Source organism: Argiope bruennichi, chromosome 4 (genome assembly GCF_947563725.1).
Source record: "Argiope bruennichi chromosome 4, qqArgBrue1.1, whole genome shotgun sequence".
NCBI lineage: Eukaryota > Metazoa > Arthropoda > Arachnida > Araneae > Araneidae > Argiope > Argiope bruennichi.
Window position 1 is genome coordinate 125,395,360 of NC_079154.1, and position 17,764 is coordinate 125,413,123.

General features: G+C 30.8%; 1 protein-coding gene across 1 annotated transcript in view; it reads left to right on the forward strand.

Annotated features, from left to right (window-relative positions):
• The window catches only part of LOC129966434 (phospholipid-transporting ATPase ABCA1-like), a 59,125-nt gene that overhangs the window by 30,173 nt on the left and 11,188 nt on the right, over positions 1–17,764 (forward strand). The window contains exons 12-18 of the mRNA XM_056080858.1: positions 531–686; positions 2,671–2,881; positions 4,339–4,567; positions 6,302–6,369; positions 10,908–11,783; positions 14,070–14,195; positions 17,178–17,426. Of these exons, the coding sequence (XP_055936833.1) occupies positions 531–686; positions 2,671–2,881; positions 4,339–4,567; positions 6,302–6,369; positions 10,908–11,783; positions 14,070–14,195; positions 17,178–17,426 (1,915 nt within the window). The remainder of the gene's footprint in view (positions 1–530; positions 687–2,670; positions 2,882–4,338; positions 4,568–6,301; positions 6,370–10,907; positions 11,784–14,069; positions 14,196–17,177; positions 17,427–17,764) is intronic.

The following is a 17,764-nucleotide window of genomic DNA, read 5'->3' on the forward strand; positions in this document are numbered from 1 at the left end:
ATATTTTCAATGCTACAAAACCTTAATATTTTTTTATTGTTATTGAATACTTCTATATCTGTTGTTAACGTTAAAAGTAAAAAAAAATCGAAAGAAAAATTAATACGTTTAGAATGGTTGTCATTTGAAATACAATAGATTCTTATTTTGAAACGGTTATTGATTTATTTTTAATAAATTATTCAACAAATTCGAAAAAAATTATGAATTTGTTAATAAAAGAAATTTGCGGTGTTCAAATTAATTTTCGAAAACTTCGTTTAAGTCCAAAAATTTTGACTACAGAATATCATCAAATATAACAATATTACCTAATATTCTATTAATAGTTATTATTATTGTTGAAAAAAGTTCTGCAACTTCAATCCTATAATTAAGTTTCTTAAATGAGCAATCTTTATTTCGCGTTATTGAATTTTTTAATTTATTTAATTGAATTGGAGTTTTTACTTAGTATTTTCCTATATGTCGTAACATTCTTTACAATGAAAGTAATCTCTTATTGAAAATGTTTGTTATTCCCAAACCAGATGAAAGGAACACCTTGGAAGAATATTCAATCTGAGGTGAATCCAGTGTTGGATATCCTGAAACTGACTCACAAAAGAAAAGTTCTGGCGAAAAATTTATCGATTGGAATGAAGAAGAAATTAAATCTCGGCATGGCACTAGTCGGTGGATCAAAAGTAAGCTATATTTATCCATAAGTATTAAAAATATAATCTTGAAATATTTGGTAAAAAATGTTTGGAGAAAAATTATCTCTTTATTTTGTGCATTTATGCCACAGCATATCACCTATACCACTTACTGTTTTTATATTCTTTTTCGTAAACGCAAATTACCACACCAAAAAAAATTGTACAAAGGAAATGATTTATTGCATTCTTAGAGTAACAAATAAAGTTAACAATTACGATTTGATACAAGCATTGGTAAAGGGACTTATTCTATTGTTAGAAAGATGTTTTAGGCTGGCGTTTAAATTTCATCGCATTGAAAGGAAATCCACATCGCATCTCCAAGGAGAAATAAGGACTTGATACTGCGCTTTATATTTATTACGCTCATATTCACGCTTTATATTTATTTTATGGCAGCATCATTGCTTATTTTTAGTTTAAAAACGCTACTTGAAAAAAATATTAAAATGGTCAAAATTTATTAAATAACTAGTGTATTTTATTTTCAGAAAAATATTTAATTTTATATAATTATTGATAATATTCTGAATACTTTTAAAATAAATGAAATAATAATTTAAATTAAGTAAATGAGATGAAAAACATTGACGTGAAAAATTGAATCAATATTTGGGTATTGGCGATATGAGCAAAGAATGTTTTCAGTGTGGGGCTTTGAGTTTTGAATCGGAAGGAGGACAATAGCAAAGGTATGTTGTTATTGAAGAAAGATTTAGCTTCCAACGTTGAACGAATGGGCAGTGGAATTTAAAAACTTGCTAACAAGAATTGACGAACATAGGATATAGTATCGGACATCATCGAGGATAAGAGAACAAGGGTTGAAACCCCCTAGTATTTTAAAAAACTATTTTATCCAACTACTACACCGAATTCTTCAAAATAACGATACAGCAGAAGAAACATGAGTTTTGTAATGAAGAATGCAGTAAAGAAAAACGGAAAGGTTTTTTTTTTTTTTTTTTGGATGGAATATAAAATTCAACAGGGCTGGGCAGACTTTTCCAAGATACGGGCTACTTCTAATTTTTTCAAGGTGTTGCAGTCCACCCATTGGTGTAAATTTGGTGAGCTAGAAAGATGGTCTACTATATTTATTATAGCTTAATAATTAATTACGGAATATGTACTTATTTATATAACTACAAACATAATAATAATAGCAAGATACAAACATAATAATAATAATAGCCAAAAATATAATAATATCAAATGAAGCATTTAATATCAAACAATTCGAAATACAATATATACGAAAAATATTTTCATCTAAAGTTAGTTCTCATAGTTATGGTTGGTAGAAGACTTAGTCTACATATTGTCCGCCAATTTTGAATATATCGGCATATAATTACTAACTGCTAATCTTGCACTGGATTCTAAGTGGTCATCTGCAAGACGGGAAGATATGTTGCCTTAATTATATGCATCGTTGAAAATGCAGATTCACACAGGTACGTAGAGCCAAAGAACGATGTTAAATTATATGCAATTTTAAAAAAAATTATGATACTTTACTTCATCCGTCAGATTCCAAAAGTTATTTTTAGGTTTTGAACTGCGTGCTTTTAAAATTATGTCATTTTGAAGAAGGAAAACTTCGTTTTTTGTTCTTCAAGGGATAAAGAGAATATATTATATTATATCGGTATTCCATAAATAAGTTTCTTTTAGTATACACATCTTAAGTCTTAGTAAAGATGGTCATCCCAAAATGTCTTGGGGGTCCCTCTGTCTATCACAATCGACTTTATGCCCACCCCTTATACTGAGTCTAATTTGCAAATTTAGCTTTTTAGATTTGCATATTTAACATTTAGCTTCACAGTAAAATGCGAATTTTGCAGCTAATGAAATGAAAGAAGTAACTAAAAGCGTATAGAGAACAGTTGAATGGAAGAGAAAGTACATTATTTTCATTGGGACTGGCTGGTGTTCACTGCAATAACCTTTGTTTTGTTTTCAGATATTATTACTGGACGAACCAACTGTTTTCATGGACGTGGAAGTGAAAAGAAGTGTGTGGAATGCCTTAATGGAGTTAAAACAGGAGCGTACCATCATTTTGACCACCAACCAAATGGAGGAGGCGGACGCAGTAGCCGATCGCATTGCCATCATAGCAGGTGGAGAGCTACAGTGTTACGGGTCGCCTATGTTTCTCAAAAGCAAATTCGGTAAGATTCGCTTTGATCAGACGTAGAATGGCGTAAAAATTGTTAGTACTCTCCTAGAAGCATGTACTGTTGTTGTTTCTTATGGCACTAGCCACGGACAAGCCCGCTGTTCGAAGACAGCCGATTTAAGCCTGAGGGGGAGCGCCTCTTGTTTTTATAGTAGCGCTAATTAGGGCCAAGAGTACGATCTTGCTGCTCACGCATCACTCATTCACTTGCACGACCCCTTTTTTCAGGAGGGCATATTCACACATCTCACAGATAGAACAACGGAAAAACAACCATGGCCAAACTGGGACTCGAACCCGGGACGCCCAGATCACGGGGAAGACACTCTACCCCTATTCCAGGACGCCGGCCGCACGTGCTTCTAGCTCGATGCTCTATTAACAAACAGTGTTTAAAAATTCCCATTAATGTATATTGAAACTCACTTTTATTTTCTCGTATACGTAGTATGGCAAAAGTACAGTAATCGTCAAAAAAAAAAAAAAAAAAAAATCAAACTCGAGATTTTGACGAATCTCCAGTTTTAGACCCTGAAATCTAAAAACACATTTTTGAAAAATGTCCGTCCGTCTTTCTGTGATAAAGATAACCCCAAAACGCTTTGAACTAGATGGCTAAAATATTATCTTTACACCAAATTTGGAGATTTCTTCCGAACTGTGAGAAAAATCTGTTCAGTGCAAATTCTTCAGTCCGGCTGTTCGAATATAAGTTAACACAATAATTACAAAACGAAGAGAGCTGGATGGATAAGATTCGGTACACAGATTTAACATCTGAATGTAGACATCTTTCAAATTTTTGGCCACAAGCAACAATGACTGTCTGTCGGTCTGTATTTCCAGAAACATGTCAACACAGTAATTCAAAAACGCAATGATTTAAATATATCAAATTAAGAATGGAATTTTGTGACTACAAATGCAGTTTTTGTCAAATCTTTGTTTCAACCGATTGAGAAAAACGTGTCTGAAGCACACATTATATTTACAGGTGTTATTAACCGTATGCCAGAGATTAATCACCAAAAAAAATTCTTATTTTGACTCAGTTGGGATGCCAATCTTGATGTGAAAATCTCTGATTTTTAACTTTGTAGCTAACCTGTTGTTGGGATTTGCAAGGCCTCCTTGCAAAAAACAAAGTGTCATCAAGAAAAATATTAACTCTATAAGTTCCTAAGCTATTCTAAGAAAATCAGATATCGAGGAGATTGGTGAAAAAATCAATAATTCAGTTTATGAATAAAAATTTCAGATTTTATTTGGAATTGCAACAGCAATTCGTGACTGGAATCATGATTTTTTAAAATTTTGCTCAGAAAATAAGCAATTTTAAAATATTTACTATCGTTAAGTAAATGCCCAATATAAAACGACCGTAAAAACAGCCAAAACATGAAAAATATTGATATCAATACATTTTTAGAATTTTATAACTTTATTTAGGTATTGGATACCAACTACATATCGTGAAAGATGAAAGTTTGAAAAATATATCCTCACTCGTCACAAAAAACATCCCCGAAGCCATAGTCACGAACGAAACAGCTGAAGAAGTTTCTTTCCACCTCACCGAGACCACCGAAAGTGAGTTCGCAAATTTATTTGAAAAGTTGGAAGAAAAAAAAGTGAAATTTGGAGTAACAGTTACAACCATGGAGGATGTTTTCTTAAAGTAAGAACAAATATTCAATTTTAAAAATGCTTCGGTAGCTTGAATTCTGAAGATTCATTCATGGTTGTAAATACAATGCGACTCGAAAATGTTATATACTAGCCGTCTTTGGAGACCATTTCGTGCGTCATGATTATTGACTTTTTAGGCCATTTAGTAATGTAATGCATTTTTTAAAAATTTCACCATGTTATTTCCTACGACTGAAAAATATGAATTCAATAGAATTAGTTTACTGCAAATTAAAATGCGTAATATTACAAAATAAAAGCGGGAGTGAAAAACTTATAACTTAGTTGTACTGATTGAATGTTTTGATGGATGAATTTGAATTCCATCATAACATCTAAAAACTTTGTTACAGATAGCGTGTCGAATTGAATTAAAATATATTATTAAAATTTACGAGGAAATTGTATGAAATAGAATTGATATTATTCGAAAGGTAATTTTTGAATCGCAAGATAATAAAAAGAAAATTGTTTTGAAACATTTGAACTTCTATTTCTGTAAGACAGTCATAGCGATTCCTCATCTAGCGACGATCCAGCCTATTAGTAAGCTTGATTAAACTTTCTGTTCGAGGTCTGTTCTTTTTTATTTCTTTTGCATATTCTTTTCTTTGACTAAATCGGCTTTTTGGAGACTTGACGAAATCCTTCTAGAAAACTTCTAATGATATTTTGCAGTTCTAATCGAAGCATTGAATTCAATACAGCTGTAAAAAAGGTCAGTGAAGCAATCTGCTGAAATTCGTACGATAGTTTGTTTACATGTCATTCGGTAATGTGTGTGTGTGTGTGTGTGTGTGTGTGTGTGTGTGTGTGTGTGTGTGTGTGTGTGTGTGTGTGTGTGTGTGTGTGTGTGTGTGTGTGTGTGTGTGTGTGTGTGTGTGTGTGTGTGTGTGTGTGTGTGTGTGTGTGTGTGTGTGTTAATCTTATGGGAGGAAAGAGAGATTTGGGGAGATTCTTAATGGATGCTAAGCCAATAACCTCCGACGTTTGGAAATGGAAATTAATGATAAAATAAAAGTTCTGGAAAATTTAAGAATTATTGCCTTATATTTATCAAGAATCAAAGTCCAGACAGCGTGTGACATCATGCTTTGTCCGGAAGACATAAAATCTAAGTGTCTAAGGAGAATTTATAAGATCTAAAGTGTCTATCAAATAAATCTAAAGTGTCCGAAGGAGCTAACATCCCTGGAGACGCTGAGCTGTTATTGTTACTGTTACTTTTATTTAATAAAGGTAACTGTTACCATTATTTAATAAAGGTAACTGTTACCATTATTTAATAATTCACTGTATAAATTTGTTACTGTAACAGTATAAATTTGTTACTGTTAACTTTATTTAATAATTCACTAATTATTTGAGTTGTTAATTTCTACAAGACCTGTTTATTATCTACATCTTTATTATCTGCGCTTCGTGCTTTCAGGAATATTCGTGGAATGAAGCATCACTTTTCATTATCCAGTTTGTTGGACTAGTTTCACCGCGCATTCTCAGTTCATTTAATAAAATGTATGCTGTGTAACACTATAATTGGGATTTCTATAGGATGCTTTTTCTTTCAATAAATAATGCCATATATTAATATATAAATTCGTGTAAACAACTTCTGATCAGTGTGTTTTGAGTGAAAATATAATTTGCAATGGTTTTTTTTATTTGTTTATTTATGCTGCATTACATTTTGTTAATATTTTAACATTACTTATAATTACAGAATTGCTGAAATTTCGGGTAAAAAGTACGGGCATGTCGACGAAGAAGTTGAAAATGTAGAAACTGAAGGTGAATTTTATATATATAAATATAATGTTAAAAATATTTTTAAGCAGTTTTTATGATCGAATAGAAAACATTGTTGAATTTTTAAACTCGATTTATTCTATCCCGGGAGGCATAAATTATGAACAAGAAGGAAGCAACGAGATACTGGCAGAAGAGAAGAGCAAACGAGTGAAATGTTTTTCCCCAGTGATTTTATTCTACAAGATTTTGATAGGGATTCTTTGACACGCGTTGATTTAGGCCAGGGAAATATAGGTATATTTTAAAAGAATTTGCTTAGCGTGACAGATTTTCACTCGGAGCGTGGGAACTTGCTGATTAAAGCAGTTATATAGAGCTCCCGTTGGATTAATTAAATAAAAAAAAGTGGAACTGGATCAGAAAATAAAGAGATCATTTTAGAATGAAGTTAATAGAAGCTTAATTAATATAAAAATTAGGAAATTAATTAGGATTTTAATTAAATTTATATATATATATATATATATATGTGTGTGTGTGTGTGTGTGTGTGTGTGTGTGTGTGTGTGTGTGTGTGTGTGTGTGTGTGTGTGTGTGTGTGTGTGTAAATGTTTTTTAAAGTTAGTGTAATAAAAGAAATAACTCAGTATCTCAAATGTGATAACAAATGACAACGTACATACCTTTTTAGTTTCAAAAGGGATAGTTGATATTTTCTCCATATACGTTCCTTGAGGAAGTGTAGCTGTCATAATGGTTGCTACGAACTACAATATGTTTTTCTTGCTAAACTTTACGTGATTTATTTACGTATGCTTCGTTTTACATTGTAAATTAGCAATGGATACAAAATGAAATCTTCCTGTTAGAGGAATCTTTATTTTGCTCGGTATGCCCTAACATAACCAATAGAAATGTTTCCAACCGCTTTAAACATGCATGGTAAAATTGCTAGTCACCTAAAATTTGGTGAAATAGAAATTTTAAAAAAATATTTCTGTCTTCTGTATGTCATTAAAAGATAACTGCTCCTTTAGACCAGAAGTGATATATACTCTTAAATTGTAAGTGGTGCAGGCATGTCACAATACAATAATACAATGTAATAATAATATTATATGTACGGTCATTAGAAATTCCTTAGATTATAGTAAAGAGGGAACTGAAAATCTTATAACTTATTAACATTTACCAGTCCACAAACAGGAGTAAAAATGATTAGTACAGCATCTCTGTTGTCCTGAAAATAAGTCGAGATAATTGGTTTTGAAAATATTTGGCAACTTATTATTTCTAAGAGGTTTTTAAGTTTTTACTAGCCGCCTTTGGCTACCAGCTGGTTCGCCAATCTTAATGTTCGTTTAAATTTTAATAATTAAATATTTTACGCAATTCCTACTTTAATAGATTCTTCAGCAAAATATTTTAAAACTTCAAATTTTGATAGTCATATAATTCACTCATAATATTATAAAAGCCTTCAGTCATAACGTAATATGTATCTCTCTCATTTTCTGTTACATCCCGTAGAAATTATGCTTTAAAATAAAGTGGAAAGAATTAATATAATAATATTTTTTGCTGAAACAAAGAATTTTTTTTATAATATGATTACTGATAACAGAGTCACTAAGAGTTTAAACTTTATGGGAACTAAAGAATATCTTTCTTAATTTATGTAATATCTCAAGAATTTCTCAACAAAATTTTCTCAGATTCATCCTGAACAGATCGATTAATTAACAATGTTTAATTTTAAATGCATCAAACACTAAGAAAATAAACAGAATCGTTTAAAATAATTGGTCGAAAACAGGTTTAAAAAAACTACTTAAAAAACGATGTACTTAAAACTGTAAGCATATACAAAAAATATATAACTAACATAAATACAATTTAATTACAAAAGCATGCACCTAACCTAAAAATAATTTAAATCAAGAATCATCCGTTGATAATATTTTCAACAATCAGAACACAATGTGCATGCGTGAATTTTCAACGCCAGTTACGGTAACGCAAATGCGTGAATTTTTGGGGTAACGCTATGCAGATTAGACATTTTTAATTTCCTTTATTCTGTGTTATTTTAATTCAAAAGTACTTCAGAATGAATCTGAAAGATGGATTAATTAACAATGTTTAATTTTAAATGCACAAAACATTAAGAAAATAAACAGAATCGTTTGAAATAATCGGCCGAAAAATGTTAACCCTAGCCTCATTGCTGTTGGGAAAAGAAAACTGAAGCCTTACTCATTTGGCGGTGAGTAAAAATGGAAGATTTCTTTTGGTGGGAAAGTTAGTTTTTAATTAATAATTAAAATTCTAATTAAAAATTCAAAAAAAGGGAAAAATTCCCGAACTATAAGGTATACATGTACCAAATTTGGTAGCTGTAGGTCAAATGACCTGGCCTGTAGAGAGCCAACGCACACACACACACACATTGAGCTTTATTTATAAGTATATGAGATGTAAGCTATCCTATCTTTTAAATTAGATCAAACTGCACACGGTGTGCAAATTTGATTAAAATCGGTTAAGTAGTTTAGGAGTCCATCGCGGACAAACAACGTGACACTTAATTTATATATATTAAGATTAATTTTTGATCCTGAAGCCTTAAGTACCTCATAACCATCAAAATACATATATTATACAGTGTGATTTGATGGATAGCAAATATATAATAATATAACTATGTGATAATACTTACATGTATATATTTTAATTAAAGATTGTTGAACAATGAAGCACTAATAATTAAAAAGCAAGAAGAATTCCACTGTATTACTTTTACTATAATATGAATTCAATTTATACTTCAGTCTAAATAACACGTGGTCGGCTATGCTAATACCAAAAATTGAAAAAGTAAGAACAATTGAATTTCATTGTATTGCGTTTACTACGAAATAAATTTATCTTATACTTTAGCCTCAGCAACACGTGATGGTTATGCCATTAAATTGTAGCTTATGTGAAACGTTGGTACTTTTAACACAGCGCCATCTGTTAGAATACTTACTCAATCCAGTTAACAGATATGGCCGTCTGTTAGAATCGCTTGGAGCTAACAGATAATTGTGACTGTCAAATAATGAACAAATAATTTGTTCCTTCTAAAATACCTTCTTTCTTAGTATAAACCCTTTATGATGTATAATAAATCCTCTAACTTCAATGATACAGATTTTGGCTTCCTCAGCTTAAAGGAAAGATTAAAAAAAAAAAAAGTTATATATTCCACTCATGAAGTTGCCATGAGATTTATTCCGTCATTGATACATTTGTCTGTTGCAATAATTCAAAATTCATTTACAAAATGAAATCAGTTTCAGAAACATTTATTAAATAATGATAAGCATTGTAGCTGAAGTGAATGATAGCTGAGTTGATGATAGCTGACATAACTTGATACGTACATGCAGTTTATTAGTAAAGAAATGAAAAACTGAAACAATTATTGTAACCATTTTTTATTATCATATCTTCAATAATTTATATAAAAAAAGATTAAATTTCATTTAGCATACAAATGAGTTAATATTTTTTTATTATCCGATTAGAGGAACTTATTATTGGCTCGTTCACTTACCTTTTTTACGATATCCTTAACAAAAGAAATAAAATGATTTAATTGAAAATTCAATGAAGGTAACAAATGTTATTGCCGTGCAACATTTTTCTTAGTAAATAGTCAGATAAAGAATCGGAATTCATTCAAAACGAAAAGTAATAATTATCCGTGTGCACCTCCAAGTATCTTTCCAAACTTCTTTATAATTAAAAAAATCAGAATTTTAGTATTTTATATTAATCAATGATCCGTTAAAACGTTTGTAATTAATCATTTTCAAATAAAATATCTTATTTCTGGGAATTGCCACCGTGCACAGTAATACAAAATTCAAACATAAGATCGTGATACTTTATCCTTTGCAACGTATCAAATTTATTGTATGCATTAAAAAATAATTGTGGAAAATGATATCTTATTCCTGAGAAACGTTTTCGGATAGAATCCTAAATAATTCGAATATTCGGATTCGAAACGTAACGCAAATGCGTGAGTTTTTCTACGCCAGTTGGGGTAACGCTATGCAGATTAGAAATTTTTAATTTCCTTTATTCTGTTTTATTTTAATTCAAAAGTACTTAAGAATGAATCTGAAAGATCGATTCATTAACAATGTTTAATTTTAAATGCATCAAACATTAAGAAAATAAATAGAATCGTTTCAAATAATCAGCCGAAAAATCTTAAGCCTAGCCTCATGACTGTTGGGAAAAAAAACTGAAGCCGTATCATTTGGCGATGGGAAAAAATGAAAAGATTTTTTTTGGCGGGAAAGTTAGTTTTTAATTAATAAAAAAAATTCTAATTAAAAATTCAAAAAAAGGGCTATTCTATCTTTTAAGTTAGATCAAACTGCACACGGTGTGCAAATTTGATTAAAATCGGTTAAGTAGTTTAGGAGTCCATCGCGGACAAACAACGTGACACGTAATTTATATATATTAAGATTTATTTTGAATTGCTTGCTTTCCTTACTGGATGCATTGTGTTTGCAGATGTCTACGGCGATTCATCTACTGTGAAGCTGAATGAACATCCATTGCGTCCTTATCTTCTGTCTTTTTCCGCTTTGTTGCTGAAACGCTTCCAATATTTCAAGCGACACTGGAGCGTCCTCGTCGCCCAGCTTGCTCTTCCGTTCATTCTAATGTGTTTCTGTCTTTCCATGATACGGAGTAATATTTCCAAGTTCGCCACTGACTACGATCCCTTGAAACTTGATATCAGCTCTGTTTACGGCGACACCGACGGATTCTATTACGGCGAGAAGCCAGGAACTGCTGCTCTTACAAAGGCATACAAAAATGTTTTCATTTCAAATAATATTAGACTGGAAAATGTTTCCGACCCTGTAAAGTATGTGCTGGATTACGGCAAAGGAGACATAGCTAAGTACCTTAAAAGACTGATGGTAGGTGGGACGATCGATGAAGATTCCAATCGTAATTTGAACCTCACCGCCTGGTTTAATGGAGAACCCTACCACGCGGCACCATTATCTCTCATACTGATGCACACCGCTCTATTGCTAAAAGTGACGAACAGTGGAGTAATCGATTTGACCAATGCACCCCTTCCGGAAAGAAACTGGGTTACTTTTGAAGCTCCCGCCGCACCCAGGGTTGTCGCTGCGGTGTTCGTTCCCTTGACTTTTGCCTTCCTGACAGCCAGCTTCGCTTTATTGCCGATTCATGAGAGAGCAACCAAGGCAAAATTGCTGCAACTTATGTGTGGAGTGCCGAGCGCCTTGTACTGGAGTGCGATGTTCTTCTGGGATTTTATGATACACTGTGTTGTCTGTCTGTTGTTGATAATACCTTATGCTATCTTCGTGCACTACGCTTTCTTTGGAATACATTCGAATGCCATAGGTAATTACTGAAAATTCTTTGCGATATATTGAGGTTGGCGCATCACGCATTGGTTAGGCTGGCACGTATTGAGTGTGCGTGTGTGAAAGAGTGAGTGAAAGAATTTTCTGTTCGACTTGGAATAAGATACGTTGCATGAAAAATTGATATGGATTGCTGCAATGAGAAATCAAATATGTTTTCTTCCACTTCATTATCTGAAATAAGTGGTCTGGCCAGAACTTTCTTGCGTATTCTCCAGAAAAATTCTTATCTCCTTTCCTCCATATAAAATTATGGATATTGGGAAAGGCCACGAATACCTTGCATGGCATTGGTGAATGACAGTTAATAATGACAGATCTTTGGCATTAATTTAGCATTTATAATGAATCCATCTCGAAAATATGCATTTTTGGCGCCCTTTTTTGTCGACCGACTGACACCAAAATTTGAGATAATTATACACAAAATTGCATTGTAGTCCAAAGATCACATACCGAATTTCATTTACTTATGTCATTGCATTTACATGTTTGTGAAAGTACATTTTGGCAGCCGATCAAATGTTCAACGAATTTGGTTCAAAATTTTATAAGTGGGCAAACACCTACAAATTTGGTCGTAATTCCATATAGTAAATTTCTTCCGTCAAACTCAAAATGTTTTTGTATTATTATGCTCGAACACAAAATAATTACAGAAATGTTTTTGTTTTTTTTAATTTAAAGATGCTTGAAACGGGAATATTTTTCAGAATCTGCAATTCAAAGTCACTCACGATTACAATCGTCCTGTATTCTAAAGAAAGCAAAAATAGCGTTAAACATATGGAAATGTTTGATAAAATAGTGTTTTAACTTTACGATTTGATTAATTTTGATTAATTTTTTTTTAACTTTACGTCCACAATAATATCAAAATCTTTACAAAGCTTTGTTCAACAAAAGATTGAGCTTAAAAATTAAAAACAGAGATATTTCATCGGCTTCTTTTATATTTTAATTTTTATAAACTAGTTGATATGCTAGACATTGCTCAGAAAAAAATATTTTCAAGTACTAATAATACTTTGAATTTAATTAAAATTCTTCAACATTTTTCGTTGATTTTTTTCGTCCATCGTCTTTCTTGTTAATAAAACTTCAGCCACTTTTCATAAGCCTCACTTTTCTTTAAATCTTTGTGCTTTGAGTCCTCTACTATGGGTCTAATAAATCTCGAATTTTAGTTTCCTTCCAAATCTTTTTGAAGCGGTATCTTCTTAAGCCCTTTTTCTTTTGATAGAATGGAATTCGAAAATCTTAAATAATTTATAAATTCATTACGACCGTTTAAAAATCTGTGAATATTAATTGGAACATCACATTTTGAGAGTCGCCATCGGTTTGTTACGCGAATTGATTAAAAGGATACATGCTACATACAGAAAAGTAAAAATTCTACTTTTTTTTTTTTCCCAAAGACTAAGATTTTTTATCATGACTTAAACAGAGGCAAAAACGCTTGAGCGAAGAAATCGATTAAACAATAAAAATTGGGTTGAATTTGATTAACATAAAAGAAAATATTAATACAAATCATATTTAAAATGAACATTCAACCGTGTATTACAATCAAAGACATATTGCATGGCAATTATAGCAGTATCATTAAAAAGATAATCATTTGCTATTTAAGATAATATATAAATCTCTTTCATGCGATAGTTATTTCAGAATTTATAGATAGTTTGACTTCTCCTATTTAATTAAATACTTTAATAAATTATTAACTTTGAAAGTTGAAATCAATTTCATTGACCTAGAAATGGCTTCCAGAAAGACATGTGTAAATTTTTCATTCCTATTGTTCGATGTTTAGAAAGAGCTCTTTTTTCCGACAGACAAACAAACAGCCACATATACATTTTCTGCTTTATATTGTAGATCCATGCTTTCATAAATAAAACCACAATTTTACTATCCTTATAGAGCAAAACGTTTGAGAAAATTTTGAGTTACTGGGAGAAACGTCAGTTCATCATAGTTTTCATTAATCAATGTCTTAAGCCAAAATTTGATATTTTCTGTCTGAATTTCAGTATAATGCGATTTTAAATGACTAGAGACTCTATAAAGACTACCTCAAATTTTGAAAAGAAAATATAAATCTTTATAACTTTAAATAAAATTTCAGGCTTCAGAATTTGAGCAATAACTATTAACAAAGATTGAATCGTTTTATGCCGAGCAGAATCTATTAAAGTAAAAAAATTCGTTTCCGAATCTAATTCATTGTTACTGAATTTTATTTTTTCTCTTTTAGGTACAGCTTTTCTACTGATGTTGCTTTACGGCGTGTCCGCCATACCTTTCAGCTATCTGTGTTCGCTTTTGTTTAGGAAAGGAAATTCCGGCTTCTTTGCTGTTATAGGAATTTGCATAATTATCGGTCAGTATTAATCGATTAATATGTTGTTGATCCTATTTCGTTAAGCATAATTAAATTAGGCGAAACAAGCCTAAATAAGAATTGCCTTATTTTAAAAGAGGAAGAAACCCTAACTTAAAAGCAAAATATTATATAAAATAATTATGCATTTGCTTATACTTTCTTTTTTTTTCATATTTAATAAAGATTTCATAATTTTATATTCATGAATTTAGTACAATTTTTATATTTAATACGTATATAGATGTATCTACATTCAACAATAATATTAACATTCGCCGTGTGAGTTTTAAATAACCAAAAGGGTTGAACAGAAATCATTTCTGTCTTCGATAAATGTTACAATGAATGCATGCAGTGGGAAGGGGCATAAAAATTGTTAAATGTCATTCCATTCTTTTTCAAAATGTTTTTCAAACGAAGATGTGACTTTTATTGTTAAAAGTTGGTATTTATATGGGGAAAACGCATTATAAACAATATTTTACGGAAGTGGTCTTCAAAATTCAAGAACTGATTTAACCTAGTAGCAGTAAATATGGAAGAAGAGTTATTACTTATGAATACTGAAATAATCATGGAGCATTCGATTGACTATCTTATCCGGTATTTATTCATATGGTTTCTATTTTTGAGATTATGTGAAAAAGAACAAAAAAAAAAAGGATCTTATTGGCTTGAAATGTTATCACTGATTCATTTTTCAAGTACAACAAGAAAAGGGACACATAAATTTGTGTCTGAAAAATCTTTGGATATATTGTGCTGTTATGTTACCTCTAGTTCTATACGTAATAATTCAAAGATTAATTCAGCTCAAAGTTGCCGATTTATCGAATATCACTCTATATATATTGCTTGCATGTATTTTGATCATCTTTTTTTCACTTTAAAAAGGCATTTATTGAGAAAAATTGGCACAATATATATCAATAAAAATATTTTTCATCCTTTTCTAGAACTTTTTTCCATTTTCGTCCAATAAGTCTTGCAATTGATTGTCTTCGAATTTTTTTTGGGTCCTCCAGGCCGCTCTTTGTTATTGACATCGAAATCGTCACTCTTAAATCGCTGAAACCAAAACCGACTATTGGGATATGACGAAGCAGCAGCATCATAAACTTCTAAAAATCTCTGATGGGCTCCGGAAGCATATTTCTTCAAAGCAAACAAAAAAAAAAAGTGATGATTGTCGAAAATACAATTTGGAGCGTTCCACGATTGGGGTCCTTATACACTGAATAACTCAATAATACTAAATGGAAAACTTTCATAGTGATAACAATAAAATAATAGTAAATTGGTAAAACCCAAAACCATTATCGTTTATATAGATAGTTCGCATGTTTACCAACAGATGTCACTGTTTAAAATACTGCAAGCACCTAATATATTAGGTAAAGAGTGAAAAAACAAACCCTATACATGATCGTCTGTTGAAAAGTATTAATAGATAATCCAAACAACTAATCTTGACTGGATTAAATTATATTGGCATAATCTTTTTCTTTTGAATAATAGATTATACGTGAAAATATCCATCAAAAGTTCCATTAAAAACTGCACCTGAATAGCGTCTTAGTTAAAATCGAAATAAAACCATGAAGAATTAATGATTTAAAATAATTGATTCATTGTCTCAATCATATATACCAGGCAATTTTTTTAAACAATGGAATCAATTTATACATCCTTGCGATCGCAGGACAAATATAACTACCCTTTCTATTTGATATCTAATTGCATGTCGCTTTATTCTGTGATATGAAGCTATATTATTCGACACTATTATATTTTAACATGTAAAAATACATAACAGCAGTTTTTTACTGGCTAAAGTTATTGAGACCTCTACGTTTGCACCTAAAAAAATAAAAAATAAAAAAACTATTAATCGAAGAGAGAAATTTTAAATTAAAAAGTAAAAGATGTTAAAGAGACTTATAAAGTGAATTTTCAAATGCCATGTGCATTTAATCAGGTTAGAAGTATTTAAACAATCAAAATTTATCTTTTCTACAAATTTATTTTTTCTAGAAAATTGTCCATTATGATCTGAAATGATAAAAAAAAATATTGTTTTAATATGATTATTTTTCTGTCCGCCAATTCCGATTGATCAAAAAGGACTTATAGTCCCTTTTTCAACACCTTGGGGTTTTTTTCCCCTTCAAAGATATCAACACGAAATTTTAAACAGTTATTTCTTACAACCCATACATTAGCAGGTCAAATTTTCAAAAGATGAAAAAAAGATTTTTCAGAATTTTTACTTTTGAAATTTATTTCTAACCAAATTAAGCTAACAAACAGTTATTTTATGACAGTTTTTTATGAGTCTTTTCAATACCTAAAACTAATTAATTAATTAAGATTAATTTCCTCCAAAAATTAATTAAAATTATTGATTAGTTAAAATTAATTCCTTCTAAAATTAATCTTTTTTTTTTATTAAAATGTGAAAATCTATGTCATCTTCTTATTTGTTAACATAACCGAAAACAAACTGGGTATCTTTTAGACAGCCAATTCAGTACCTGAAACCTATAAAATTACGGTTATGCATTTTTTATCCATACTTTAAAGTTTTTTATGACAATTCAACTGGATTATGTCTCTTTTTCTTCTTTTAGAAACTTGATAGTTTCCAAAATTAAATGGTCTGATGATCTAAGTTGGATTCACATCCATTTAATTTACAATCTCACAAAAGACATAGTCGAATTGTCCTGAAAAGTATAAAAAATATAGACAAAATACATAATCTTTACTCTTATAGGATTAAGGAGTTGGTAAAAGTGAGAAAATAATTTTTGATGAGAGGAGCTGTAATAGTTTCTTACTAATTCTTAGATACACAACAAACCATTTCTAGGAAAGTTTTATGTTTTCATATTTTTATGAAACGAATTTAATATCTCTTTTTTTATTAATTCCTTCATTAAAATTGCATTTCTCAAAATTATCAAATCTTAATTGCAGGTTCCATTTCCATAGTGATGATCACACTACTCGTTTCAGAAAATCCTACTCAAGACAATATTAAAGTAGACAAAACAAACTGGGCTTTCCGTGTCTTCCCAATGTTCAGCTTGACCATAGGAATGTCAAATCTTCATGGACTTGCTTTCGATAATGCTCTGTGTGAAAGCTTGTCTCCTGAAGTTCTTGCAATGAGCTGCAATCAGTCTACCATCGACAGTAGAAATCCCGTTTTTGGATGTTGCGAAGGTATTTTTCTGATTTTACTTTCTCGTGTATGATATATACATGGAGAAACTATTGCTGCCTTCAAAACATTCAAACTCCAGATTTTAACTAATTTCGACTTTTCAGATCCCTCCGAGTAAGAAAAACACATTTTCGGAATTAAGTTTGTCTATCTGTGAACATCACAATTCAAAAACTTATTAAGCTTGATGAAAGAAATTTGGTATATGGCCTTTCTACTAAATCAAATTTTAAATTAAATTACTTTCCATCAAATTTTAAATTAAATCCATTCAGAGGGCATTTATATGTCCAGCTATCCGAATACAGGTAAACATGACACTACAAAACTTAAAAAG